The sequence below is a fragment of the Macrobrachium rosenbergii genome, chromosome 50, assembly GCF_040412425.1.
Source record: "Macrobrachium rosenbergii isolate ZJJX-2024 chromosome 50, ASM4041242v1, whole genome shotgun sequence".
Classification (NCBI taxonomy): domain Eukaryota; kingdom Metazoa; phylum Arthropoda; class Malacostraca; order Decapoda; family Palaemonidae; genus Macrobrachium; species Macrobrachium rosenbergii.
In genome coordinates, this window is record NC_089790.1 from 13,747,616 (window position 1) to 13,761,675 (window position 14,060).

At 33.0% G+C, this 14,060-nt stretch overlaps 1 protein-coding gene across 3 annotated transcripts in view; it reads left to right on the forward strand.

The window, feature by feature from the left end:
- Nucleotides 1–14,060, forward strand: part of LOC136832647 (protein O-mannosyl-transferase TMTC1-like) — an 88,377-nt gene that overhangs the window by 49,191 nt on the left and 25,126 nt on the right. For all 3 annotated transcript variants that reach the window (XM_067093915.1, XM_067093916.1, XM_067093917.1), the window contains exons 3-4: nucleotides 10,964–11,141; nucleotides 13,455–13,528. In XM_067093915.1, the coding sequence (XP_066950016.1) occupies nucleotides 10,964–11,141; nucleotides 13,455–13,528 (252 nt within the window). The remainder of the gene's footprint in view (nucleotides 1–10,963; nucleotides 11,142–13,454; nucleotides 13,529–14,060) is intronic.

Sequence of the window (14,060 nt, forward strand, 5' to 3'; positions counted from 1 at the left end):
GAGTCTCTGGGAAAATCTTAGATTTCTTTATGGTAATAAGTACAGGACTCTCTCTCTCTCTCTCTCTCTCTCTCTCTCTCTCTCTCTCTCTCTCTCTCTCTCTCTCTCTCTCTCATCCCAGGGGGAGAGGTAATGCCGCCGGCTTGCCAAAAGTTTGGTAGTTTGAGTTGTAAAATATAAAGTTCCACAACTTTTAGGAAATTTAGTGAAGAACATAAAGCCTTGCAAGTATATTGCCAGCATTTTACATGAAGAATGCTTGTGGACAAGGTTTTATATATATATATATATATATATATATATATATATATATATATATATATATATATAATATAAGGTTTATATATATATATATATATATATATATATATATATATATATATATATATATATATATATATATATATATATATATAAAATAAAATGAGCCCATATAAACGCCAAAAGGTAGAAAGTTAATGCTATATATTCCGGAGAACAACTGTCTCCTTCGACAGGCAAGTATGAATGAAATAAGAATTGCAGAAAAACGGTATCTATACCAGGAGTTCCAGGGGTCAGCCGTTCTTCCTGCAACCAGCGTTTAGATTAAGAAGCTATCAACTGGAGTGACATAACGGCTGACGTCTGGAACTCTTGGTATGAATACACACCGCCCCCCCCCTTTTCTGTAATTCTTATTACATTCATACTTGCCTGTCGAGAGAAACAGCTGCTCTCCGAAATATTTAGCATTAACTTTCTACTTTTTGACTCTTTTATGGTCTCCTTTTATTAGATGGAATCCTGTTTTAACAGAAATATTGTACAGTCATATATACATGTATGTGTGATTATTATTTTTCCCTGTGATTCATTTATTAATGTGTGAAAAATATACGGGGTATATATATATTGACTTTATTTCCAATATATCTCTTATATATATGTATATATGTATATATATATATATATATATATATATATATATATATATATATTATATATATATATATATATATATATATATATATATATATATATATATATATATATATCTATGTTTTCTTCAAACTAGTGATTACATTCAGTAATGATGTTTTGCTTGTTAGTGGCTTTGATCTTTGTTTTGTGAAGTTTTCTAGTTTATGTCTCTATTTATTTATTTATTTTACTTTGTACCCCGAAGAAGCGTACGCAATACACGAAAGCGCTTGGTACCTGGTCTTTAATTTTCACCTTTCATGTGGTTGTCTACGTATATATATATCTATAAATATATAAGTACACACATACACACACATATATATGTGTATATATATATATATATATATATATATATATATATATATATATATATATATATATATATATATACACACAGACATTCATGAGAATTCTCTGTACAATTACATACACATCGTAATTTGAACCTTCTCTCACGGCACACTGTTAAGCACCCATTGAGCTCTTGTGTCCAGAAAACAATGACCTCTGTTAATTGTGTCACAGCTCATTGTTAGTTAGGACTGCCTAGACAGTTCAATAACTAGTGAACACATCCGGTTATATGTTCTTTGAAGGTACAACTTATTGTCTGATATATGTTACTACGCTCTGGATCGGGTTGGAAGGTTAGGAATGAATTTTAATTGAGGTTTGACTTATGGGGCAACACCCAGGTCCCAGAACGTTAGCAATAAATGTAAATAGTGATCTCATTTACCTGGGAATTTCAGTTAACAAGTAAAAAATGTTACCCATGTTATCTTTACCCGCTGTTTTTTACCCTGTTATTTTTTACCTCCTGTTATTTTTTACCTCTGTTATTTTTTACCCCCTGTTTTTTTACCCCATTTTATTTTTACCCCCTGTTTTTTAGCCCTTGCTATTTTTACCCCATTCTTTTTAGCCCTTGTTATTTTTGCCCACTATTTCCCGGTTAATTTTTTAACCCTATTTTTTAACCCCTGTTTTTTTACCCCTGTTATTTTTTACCACCTGTTAATTTTTACCCCAGTTTTTACCACCTGTTATTTCCCCCCTGTTTTTTTACCCCTGTTATTTTTACAACTTGTTTTTTACCCCAGGTTTTTTACCATCATTTTTTACCTTACTGTTATTTTTAACCCCGTGTTATTTTTTACCCCCTGTTTTTTACCCCTGTTATTTATTACCCTCTCTTTTTACTCCGTTTTTTTACTCCTTGTTATTTTTTACCCCCAGTTTTTTCCTTATGTTATTTTTACCTCCTGCTTTTTCTACCCCCTGGTTTTATACCCCTGTTTTTTTCCACACTTTTTTTTACCACCTGTTATTTTTACGTCTGTTTTTTACCCTCTGTTTTTTTTACCCCAGTTTTTTGCCCCCTTCTTTAACTCTCTGTTTTTTTACCCCCTGTGTCTTTACCCTTGGTTATTTTTTAACCCATGTTATTTTTTGACCCCATGTTTATTTTTACCCGCAGGTTTTTTACCACCTGTTTTTTACCCCTTTTATATACGCTCTTTTTTTAACCCCTGCCTTATTACCGGTTTTTTACCCCCTTTTTTACCGGCTCTTTTTTTCCCGTTTATTTTTACACACATTTTTACCCCCTGTTATTTTTTACCCCCTGGTTTTTTACCCCTTTTTTTACCTTCTGTATTTTACCCCCTTTTTTACCTCTTGTTTTTTACCCCCTGTTTTTTTACACCTTTTTTTTACCTTCTGTATTTTACCCCCTTTTTTACCTCTTGTTTTTACCCCTGTTTTTTTACCCCTTTTTTACCCCGTGTTTTTACTAACTTGATTTTTACCCCTTTTTACTGCCTGTTTTATTACCCCTGTTTTTTTACCCACTGTTTTTCACCCCCTTTTTTACCCCGTGTTATTTTTTCCCCCTGTTTTCACCCCTCGTTATTTTTACCCACTTTTTTACTCCCCGTTTTTTACCTCCCGTTATTTTTTCCCCCAGTTTTTTCCACATTTTTTTTACCTCCGAATTTTACCGCCTGTTTTTTTTACCACATTTTTTACCACTTGTTATTTTTATCTCTGTTTTTTGACCCTTGATTTTTTTACCCTGCAGTTTTTTTTACCTGCAGTTATTTTACCCCTGTTTTTTACTCGCTGTTTTTTACCCCTTGTGTTTTTACACCTGTCTTTTGCTTCCTTTATTTACCCCCTCTTTTTTAACCCCTGTTATTTTTACCCCCTGTTATTTTTAACCCTGTTATTTTTTACCCTATGTTTTTTCTGATATTTTTTAATCCCTGTTATTTTTTACCTACTTTTTTACCCCCTCTTATTTTTTATCCCCTATTTTCTTACCCCTTGTTTTTCCCTTCCTATTTTACCCCTTTTTTATTCCCCTTTTTTACCCCATTTTTTACCCTTTGTTATTTTTTACCACCTGTTTTTTACTCCCTGTTGTTTCTTACCCCCTGTTTTTTTACCAACTGTTTTTTAGCCCGTGTTATTTTTACCCTGTGTTTTTACCCCATGTTTTTAATCCCCCCTTTTGCCCCTTTTTTATTAACCCCTGATTTTTATCCCCTTTTTTTGTCCCCTTTTTTATTGCCCCCCTGATTTTTTACCCTTGTTTTTTACTACCTTTTTTTGTGCCCCCAGTTTTTTTGCCTGCTGTTTTTTCCCCCTATTATTCTTTACCCCTTTATTTTTACCGTCTGTTATGTTTTACCCTCTGTTATTTTTACCCCTTTTTTCTCAGTTTTTTTACCCCCTTTCTTTGACCCCAGTTATTTTTTACACCTTGTTTTTACCCCTTGTTATTTTTTACTTTTTACCCCCTTTTTACCCACTGTTATTTTATACCCCTTCTTATTTTTCACGCCCTGTTATTTTTTACCACCTTTTTTACTCCCTATTTTTCTTTACCAGTTCTTTTTTGTTATTTTTTCCCAGTTATTTTTAACCTGTTTTTATCCACTTTTTTAACCCTTGTTATTTATCCCTTTTTATACCCCTTTTAGTTTTTACCAATTTGTTTTATTCCTGCTTTTTTATCTCCGGTTATTTATTACCCTTTTTTACCCCTTGGTTTTTTATCCCCGGTTATTTATTATCTTTTTTTACCCCATGTTTTTTTACCTTTGTTTTACCCCTTTGTTTTTTAACCCCCTTTTTTTTACCCCATGTTATTTTCTACCATATGTTTTTTACCTCTTTTTTACCCCTGTTATTTTTTACCCCCTGTTTTTTTACCCTGTGTTATTTCTTACCCCATGTTTTTTTACCATGTGTTATTTTTTACCCCCTGTTTTTTTACCCAGTGTTATTTCTTACCCCCTGTTTTTTTTACCCTGTGTTATTTTTTACCCGCTGTTTTCACCCCTGTTTTTTATTCCCCTTTTTCCTCTGTTTTTATCCAATTAATTGCCCTTGTTAATTTTTACTCCATGTTTTTTACCATCTTTTTTTAAATCCCTGTTTTTTCCCCTGTTTTTACCCTTGTTATATTTACCCACTTTTTTTACCCCTACCCTGTTATTTTTTACCCTCTGTTTTTTACTCTTTGTTTTTTTACCCACTTTTTTACCCCCTGTTTTTACCTCCTTTTTAACCCCGTTATTTTTTACCCTTTTTTACCCCTATTATTTTTTACCCACTTTTATTTTTCCCCTATTTTTACCCCTTTTTTTAATCTATTTTTTTACCCACAGTTTTTTACCCAGTGTTTTTTACCACTAGTTTTTTATCCCCTGTTTTTTTACCCTTGTTATTTTTACTCCCTTTTGTCCTTTGTTTTTACCATCTGTTTTTACCCCTGTTTTTTACCCACTGTTATTTTTTACCCCTATTATTTTTTACCCCCTATTTTTTACCCTCTTTTTTACCCTCTGTTATTTTTTACCCCCCTGTTTTTTTACCCCTGTTTATTTTTACCCCCTGTCTTTTTTACCCCACTTTTTTACTCCTTTGTTATTTTTTACCCCTTGTTTTTTACCCTATGTTTCTTTACCCCCGTTTTTTTACCCGGTCTAATACACCCTGTTATTTTTCACCTCATGTTATTTTTACCCCTTTTATCCCTGTTTTTTTATCAGCTGCCAGTTTTTACCAGTTTTTACCCCTTGTATTTTTTCACTCCTGTTTTTTTCCCCTGTTTTTTAACTCCTGTTTTTTACCCCTTTTTTACTCCCTGTTTTTTTTACCCCCTGTTATTTTTTACCCCTTGGTTTTTTACCCCCTGTTATATTTTACACCCCTCTCTTTTTACCCTGTTTTTTTACCCCCTGCCTTTTTACCCACTGTATTTTTACCCCCTGTGTTTTTACCCCTGTTTTACACCCTTTTTTACCTACTATTTATTACCTATGTTTTCCCCTGTTCTTTTACCCCCACCGTTTTTAACCCTGTTATTTTTACCCCCTGTTTTTTACTCCTTTTTTACCACCTGTTATTTTTACCCTCTGTTTTTTACCCCCTTTTTTACCCCCTTTATTTTTTACTCAATGTTTTTCCACCTGATTTTTTACCTCTGTTTTTTACTCCCTGTTTTTTTTTTACCCTTGTTTTTACCCCTTGTTTTTCTTTCTGTTTTTTGCTCCCTGTTATTGTTTACCCCTGTTTTTTTACACCGATTTTTTTACCCCCTGTTATTTTTGCCCCGTTTTTTACCACCCGTTATTTTTACCTCTTACTATTTTTTACCGTCTGTTATTCTTAACCGACTTTTTTTTTTACCCCAGTTATTTTTATCTCCTGTTATTTTTTAACCCCCGTTATTTTTACCCCCTGTCTTTTCTACCCCTGTTTTTTTACCCCCTGTTAAATTTTACCCCCTGTCTTTTATACCCCTGTTAATTTTTACCCCTTGTTAATTTTACCCCCTGTTATTATTACCCCCTTCTTATTTTTTCCCACTCTTAATTTTCACCCATTGTTATTTTTATTCCATTTTTTATCCCTTGTTATTTTTACCCCTATTAAATTTTACCCACTGTTATTTTTTACCCCTGTTAGTTTTTACTTTCTGTTATTTTTACCCCTGTTATTTTTACACCCTGTTATTTTTTACCCTCTGTTATTTTTACCTTGTTGTTATTTTTACTCCCTTTTATTTTTACCCTCTGTTATTTTTTAGCCCTTGTTATTTCTACCCCCTGTTATTTTTCATCCATTGTTATTTTTACCCCCGTTAATTTTTACTCCCTGTTATTTTTACCCTTTGTTAATTTTTACCCCCTGCTATTTTTAACCCTCTGCTAATTTTAACCCATTGTTAATTTTTACCCCAAGTTACTTCCCCCTTGTTACTTTATACCCCTGCTAATTTTTACCCCCAGTTATTTCCCCCTTGTTATTTTATACCCCCTGTTAATTTTTACCCCATCTTATTTTTAACCCCCTTTTAATTTTACCCCTGTTATTTTTACACCCTCTTATTTTTTATGAAAAACAAAAATTAATAAAATAAATTTTAATTGTAAATAAATCTCTGGATTAATGTACAAGTGTTATTTTAATTTCCAGCAAATTTACTAATTGTCAACATTTTTAGTATATTATTGCGACAATCTTGACCATAGTAAGCTACTGAAGAAACTAAATATTTTCTGAATGGAACCCAAGAGGATATGACTGTCTATGTTTAACATATAATTAAAATAAACTGAAAACGAACATTTAGATAAACCATAAATTGTAATAATGTATCCCTTACAATAAGAAAAGAATGAGCAGGATGAATATTCCTCAGTAAAAATAGTAACTCGAGAAAGCGTCGACCCTAAAAACGCCACACAAAGTGATAAAAATACAATTAATATAAAAGAAAAATAACCATAGAGAGCATGAAAAGTAAATTAAGATCATTAAAAGCAAAGGGGAATGAGGAATTTCTCAAGAGATTAATATTCCTCAGTAAAATAAAAGACATCGAAAAAGTGCTAACTGTAAAAGCACCTCACAAAATAAGAGAGAGAGAGAGAGAGAGAGAGAGAGAGAGAGAAACATGAACATAAAAGAGAATCACCATTGAGAACATCAAAAATAAAATGAAGTCATTAAGAATAGCATGAAATAAGGATTCTTTCAAACGTCTGAAGAAATATGAAATAAGAACTTGACATTCTGAGACGTGGGAGAATGTCGTGTCCGGAGAGGCTATGGAAAGCAAGAAGAGGGGAGAGAAAAAATGAAATGAAAGTGGCGTAATGAACACTCGAGCTGTTTGAGGGGTTGAGACGAGAGGCTGGGAAATGCGAAGCTCTAGCTTCCTGAGTTCAGTGTCTTCAAAGACTTTGAGGAATATGTTTCCTTAGAAAAATGTAAAAAAAAAGGAATATTTTTTTTCTTTTGAAGTCCCCAAAACAGTATATTTTCGTGTTAAATGTTTCTTTGTAATCTTATTAACTTTTTAACATATTCTTTTAACTAGTTCTTTCTTTTACGAACTGAAAGAGCGAAATTATTATCGCCTACTTGAAACATTCCTCGTCTTGCAGAAAAAGGTTTCACGTGAGACTACGTCTCTCTCTCTCTCTCTCTTGTGTATACAACCATGGATTTGGATCTCACGGGGTCTCCTATTGACGGAGAGAGAGAGAGAGAGAGAGAGAGAGAGAGAGAGAGAGAGAGAGAGAGAGAGAGAGAGAGGTGTAAACAGACACGAAATACTTCATCACTCGGTATCATGAGCAGTAAACCCCTATCTTTGAGGCCATACCTGAAGAAACTTAGCAAGAAAGACGAGAGAGAGAGAGAGAGAGAGAGAGAGAGAGAGAGAGAGAGAGAGAGAGAGAGAGAGAGAGAGAGAGAGGTGTAAACAGACACGAAATACTTCATCACTCGGTATCATGAGCAGTAAACCCCTATCTTTTTGAGGCCATAACTAAAGAAACTTAACAAAAAAGACAAGACAAAAACTAAGAGATGTATATACGAAATGCAACAATGACACACGGAACTCCGAACCTCATATATACACTGGTCTTGTCTGAGTTCGCTCCGGTGACGAGGCCTTTGTTCTATGGAATATAGACACCTTCATTAACATACATTATGGAAATACTTGCGTGACGGTCTTCGGAGGTGAATGCTTAATACGGGAGAAATGGGGCTGTGTCTGTTATATCAAGTTGGCTGGAGAGAGGAGGGCAAGTTTCCGAGGCAACGATAGAAATAAACATCAGGAAAAGTGTTGGAGTAATTTAAACTAAGTGTGAGACATGTTAATTACTGATGCATAGTCATTAACACAGACACAACCCTATTTGCACACTGAGTCACTAAGTATTAATGTTCGTGATAATTGTTTGTGCTCGAGAGATATTTTGGGGAGGTAGTATCCCCTTATGTGTGTGTGTATGTGTGTGTGTAAGTATATATATATGTGTGTGTATATTGGTGTGTGTCCCTGTGTTAACCATGAACATATATACTGTATTTACATATGTTCATGGCTGTATTCGTAACACAAAATCACAGTATTGTTTATTCTGCTCTATCCTTTATTTCTCGTCCATCCTTCTTGCTGAATTTTTTTTAGGGAATTTTGCTACCCCACTCTCACCCTGAGACATTTAGGGGAGCTAAATGATTTAGACAACACGCCCCAACGTACTCTTAACGTGTTATTTGAGCTGTCATCTCAGCTAATCCAGCATTCACCTGTCTGCCAACACATGCAGAAGTTTTATTCTACAAAAGTATTCTCCTGCCTGGTTATCTGACCATTCTTAATAGTAAGTCATTGGTTTTTGCTGCTGCTGGTTTTGTCATTATTTATATTCTTAATCCAGGTGTATTCTGATTTACTTAAGACATCCCAAATTGTTAATGCATTTCCTTAGGAAGCTGTAAAAAAATTTTTTCATCCGAAAAAAAACCCAGTATATATTCATGCTAAATGTTTCTTTGTAATCCTCTTAAGAAGTTATGGGTTCTTATGACTTATGCAAGATCTCGCCCCGCCAAATATTAAAGGGACTGAGAATTTGTAATCAAGAAAAAGCACAGTAATGAAACATTCCAGATTCTCAATAAGAATATGAATCTGAAAAAACACAATGGTGACACTATTCCTGGTACTCAGAGAGTTCCTGAGACCAAAATTTCTGGCTATTCCTGAGAATCCTGAGAAGACTAAGAAAGCACAGTAATAGCACATTCCAGATTCGCAATAAGAATATGAACCTGAAAAAGCACAATTCTGACACCATCTCTGGTACCCAGTACCTGAGACCAAAATTTCTGGCTCATTCTAAAAATCCTGGGAAGATTAGGAGCAGGTTTGAGGCAGTCTCAGAATTTGACAAATACACCAGTCATTCATGAATCTAGGATAGTGCTTGAAAAATTGCCTCAGCTATCGTCAACCTCACGAGAGAAAAAGAAAAGAAGAAGAGATTCAGACATGGTAAGCTGCTTTGACAAGATAGCCGCGCCATGCGAATGAGGCAGAATTATGTAGTGATCAGAAATGCAGTTAACACTGATGGTATAACCTCTGCTGGGACAGACAGAAAATTGAAATAAAAACCACTGACAGGTTCTGTATTTCCACTTGCGAGACAACCCACTTTAACATTCATTTGATGTCGTCTGTTTGCATCTTATATTCCAGTGTTCAGATATATACTCCTTTCTCATTTCCTGCGTTTCTCTGCTTACACATTTAATCACATATCTGCAATATAATATTGCATACGACGGTTACAGTGTCTGGAGACTGAAGTGGTTAATGAAACATATGAAGTTTGCTAAACATGAGAATTTATGTCGCTCGGAAGGAAAGGATGAAAAAGTGTTTGGTTGAAAATAGAACCGTAAGAAACTTTTCATTGTTTGTTTATTGTGGAATTTCAGGGAAAATCGTGAAGATAGAGAAGATTTGTTTTTCTAGCTTCCTGAATAACTCAGTGGCGTTCCTGAACTTTACTGCTTGCATAAAAATCACAGGAGACCGCAAGACTTCTTTCATAAGCAAAATCTTAATCCATGTTGTAATGCTGAAGGTTTTGTCACGGGATAATGAGCTGAGCAGGTAAGACGAGAGATGGAAAATGAAATGGTAAGTAGTGAATTAAGTGAATTCCGCAAGATTTAATGAAAGGCAGCTTGGATGAGCGCTTGAATAAAGGAAAATGTGGAAGACAAATAAATGTCAAGGATTACCGGAGCAGCGCTGGTCGTAAGATTTATAATGTAGGCCCTGTCAAGGCATGCGAGAAACAGCAGCCTATACGAAGACAAGCTCGTATATTTACGTAATACTTTTAATACGAAAGCGAAAAGAAATTCTAGTTTTTATAACGTATGATACATCTTCAACACAAAACGCCAGCGTATTACATGAGACATCATTTATTCACTAACCTCGGTGAATAACAGAGACAGATAATTATGAATGAATAGAGAGAAAAAGTCCGGAATGTTTGAATATGTAGAGATGAATGTCAGGGGCTGGTTAAAGCTGAAATACTCATAGGAGCGGCGATAGATACGCTAAGAATATATATACGCAACCTTGCAGTGCGTGTGGACTGTATTAACGAAATGTACGAAGCAAAAGTATTTACAAAGGGCAGTGTAATGTGAAATATACATCCAATATTTATATCATAGATAAACACAGCCATGAATGTATAGAAACAATTTAACTTAGTCTAATAAGTTCGTGCATGGCTATAAAGAAACAGTTTAACTTAATAAGCAATTATATGCCTATAAAGAAACATTTTAACCTAATAAGCACAACTGAATTAAGTTCAGTTGTCTATAAAGACAACTGAACTTAACTCGGTAAGCACATATTTGCCTATAAAAACACAATTTAACTTGAATCAATAGACACATATCGAAATACAGACAGTGTAACTTAATATAATAAGCACACATATAGCTATGAAGACACAATTTAACACAATTTAACTAGCAAGGGCATGCCAATAAACAATTTAACTTCATGCAAAACATATTTTCCATAATAATTCGCCCATTGACTGTTTATTTATCGTTCTTCTTCTTCTTTCCTCAGAGCCAACTATCAGCTCTTCGGATTGCGTCCATTTGGCTTCCACTTAGTCAACATACTACTGCACTCCTGCGTGTGTCTTCTCCTGACGAAGCTCCTCCTACGGGTGGTTCGCGTCCCCCAGGGGACGGCTCTCTCGGCGGGCCTCATCTTCGCTACTCATCCTATCCACACGGAGGCGGTGAGTGGCTCTGAGTCCTACTGTAGGAGTGGGAGAAGAAGCATTGTAGTGTTTGGTGCCCGTAACTGTGAGTGTCGTTCACTTATCTATAGGGCGTTGGTGACCGGAGATTCCGAGTAGTAAACAAACTGAAACTAGCCAATAAAATGGCTAGTATCGTGATGTTCAATTTCTTCGAAAGGAAATTAATTTCTGTGAATAGCCAATGCAACTTAGTGGTTACAGCTATTATTTGAATAAAAGACTAAGAGTCTTTTAAATCATAATTAATGTTAGTCTTTGTAAGTGGAAAATTGAATTATTCAGCAGTCCTGGTAGGTATAATCTTTGGGGAAATAATTTGCATAGGAAAGGTACTATATTTAACAAAGAGAAGTGGAACTAGTATAATAATAATAATAATAATAATAATAATAATAATAATAATAATAATAATAATAATAATAATAATAATAATAATATTATTATTATTATTATTTACAAAAATCGAGGATTTATAAATAAGTAAACGAAAGTAAAATTTAATGAAAAAATCTCCACCTTATATATATATATATATATATATATATATATATATATATATATATATATATATATATATATATATATATATATATATATATACACATACATGTATACATATCATATATATATATATATATATATATATATATATATATATATATATATATATATATATATACATACATATATCATTACATCATTTTCAAGACCAATGAAATAAACATAACAAACAGAAAAAAAAAACAGACTGATTCAGAAGACGCTTTAAGCGTGAAATCATTCTGGGTACAGCTGAAACTTCCAAAAAAAAAAAAAAAAAAAAAAAAAGTACTGGAATCACCGTAAATCATATTTTGGAAAACATAAACTAATATGCGGTTTGTTGCAGAGAATTTGCATATTCATTATGAAACCGGCTCCCTGAATTTTGCTCATTTTCCGACGGGTAAATTTTTATTTCTTTTTTTTTCGAGTGAATAAAACACGGCAGAAGTCAGAATATGACATTTATGAAGTCTGCCCAAATATTAACACAGGATTATATGAATTACGATCAGTATAATTTCTGTTGATTAAAGTGAGTCAAAGATATAAAAGGGAAAAGAAGTTTGATGGACATTGGATGAAATGGGATAGATTAAAGCAGATTTCAGCCATTTTAGTCTGAATGAAAAGTATTCCAGTGGAGTGAGAGAACAGACAAAAGACTGCAAACTCTGTTATGGATATTTCATTATTCTGGGAAAGTTGTAAAATTACCAAACTTTTTGTGTACTGAATAAACTGTTCATATTCCACATAAACACACACAGATATATATATATATATATATATATATATATATATATATATATATATATATATATATATATATATGTATATATATAAATACATGCAAACATACATAAATACATACAAACATATATATATATATATATATATATATATATATATATATATATATATATATATATATATATATATATATATATATATATATATATATATATATATAACACTGTTTATAATTACTGTTTATTTACAAATGCTCTAGATACTGCTATGAGATTTCTTATGTACCGGTTAAAATAGAAAAAAATATATTTTAATTTTATATATTACTGTAACATCTAGTAAATAGTTTTATAAATGCAGTATATTGCTTCAAGTAACTTTTTCTCGTCTACGTAAATCCGTCTGATTAATTTATGCAGTCACTGAACATATCTTTTATCATTCCACCCTCTTTTCTTATACCTCATTTAACTTTTACGGTCTTTAAATGTAATAAAACTCTTTTTTTTTTTTTTAGTTTTTGAAAAAAATAAGAAAGTAAATAGAATTATTTTCAGTCTTCTTCATGCAAAAAGGCTTAATTTTTAAAAACGTTCAGTTTTTGGGGGGGTTTGTAAAAACCCTGCAATCTCCATTTTTGGTATAAAAACGAAAATAAATTGAATTAATATCAGACTCCTTTATCCCAAAAGGCTTAATTGTTTGAGGATTTGGGGGGCGTAAAACTCTTCATTTTTTTACATTTTTGGTAAAATTATGAAAGCATATTGAATTAATTTGACCATTCTTCATCCCAAAAGGGTTAATTTTTTAGACGTTTAGTTGGGGAGTAAAAACTTCCATTTTTCTAAGATTTGCTAAAAACTACGAAAGGAAAATTAATTCATTTCAGTCTTCCTTATCCAAAAAGGCTTAATTTTTTTCAACATTTTGGGGGTGGGGGTAAAAAATGAAGACGAAATTAATGCCACTCCAACCTTTCTCACCTGACAGGTGACAGGTGTTGTAGGGAGGGCCGACGTCCTGGCAGCCATCACATTTTTAGCAGCTATTTTGTCGTATCACAGGTAACGAAGCCAATGTGAAACTGATCTCCCACCCTTAAGCATTGAAACTCATCCCTTTGAACTACAGAAAGACGTCCCATTGTTTCCTAATTACTGTATTTTCTGTAGCAGTTATTTTTGGACATTTAATTGTACAGCATTTAATTGCATAGCAGTTATTTTTGTAGATTTAACTGTATAGCATTTAATTGTCTGCATTTCTAACTCAGTGTTTCGTCAGCATTGTAACTGATCCCTTCTAACTACAGAAAGAATTCACATTGTTTCCTAATTACTGTATTTTCTGTAGCAGTTACTTTTGGAGATTTAATTGTTTAGTATTTAATTGCAAAGCAGTTATTTTTGTAGATTTAATTGTAAAGAATTTGATTCCCTGCATTTCTAACTCAGTGTTTCTTCAGCATTGTAACTGATCCCTTCTAACTACAGAAAGAATTCAAATTGTCTCCCAATTACTTAATTTTGTGTAGCAGTTATTTTTGTAGATTCAATGGCATCAGCTTCATTTCTGACTCAGTGTTATTTTGGCATT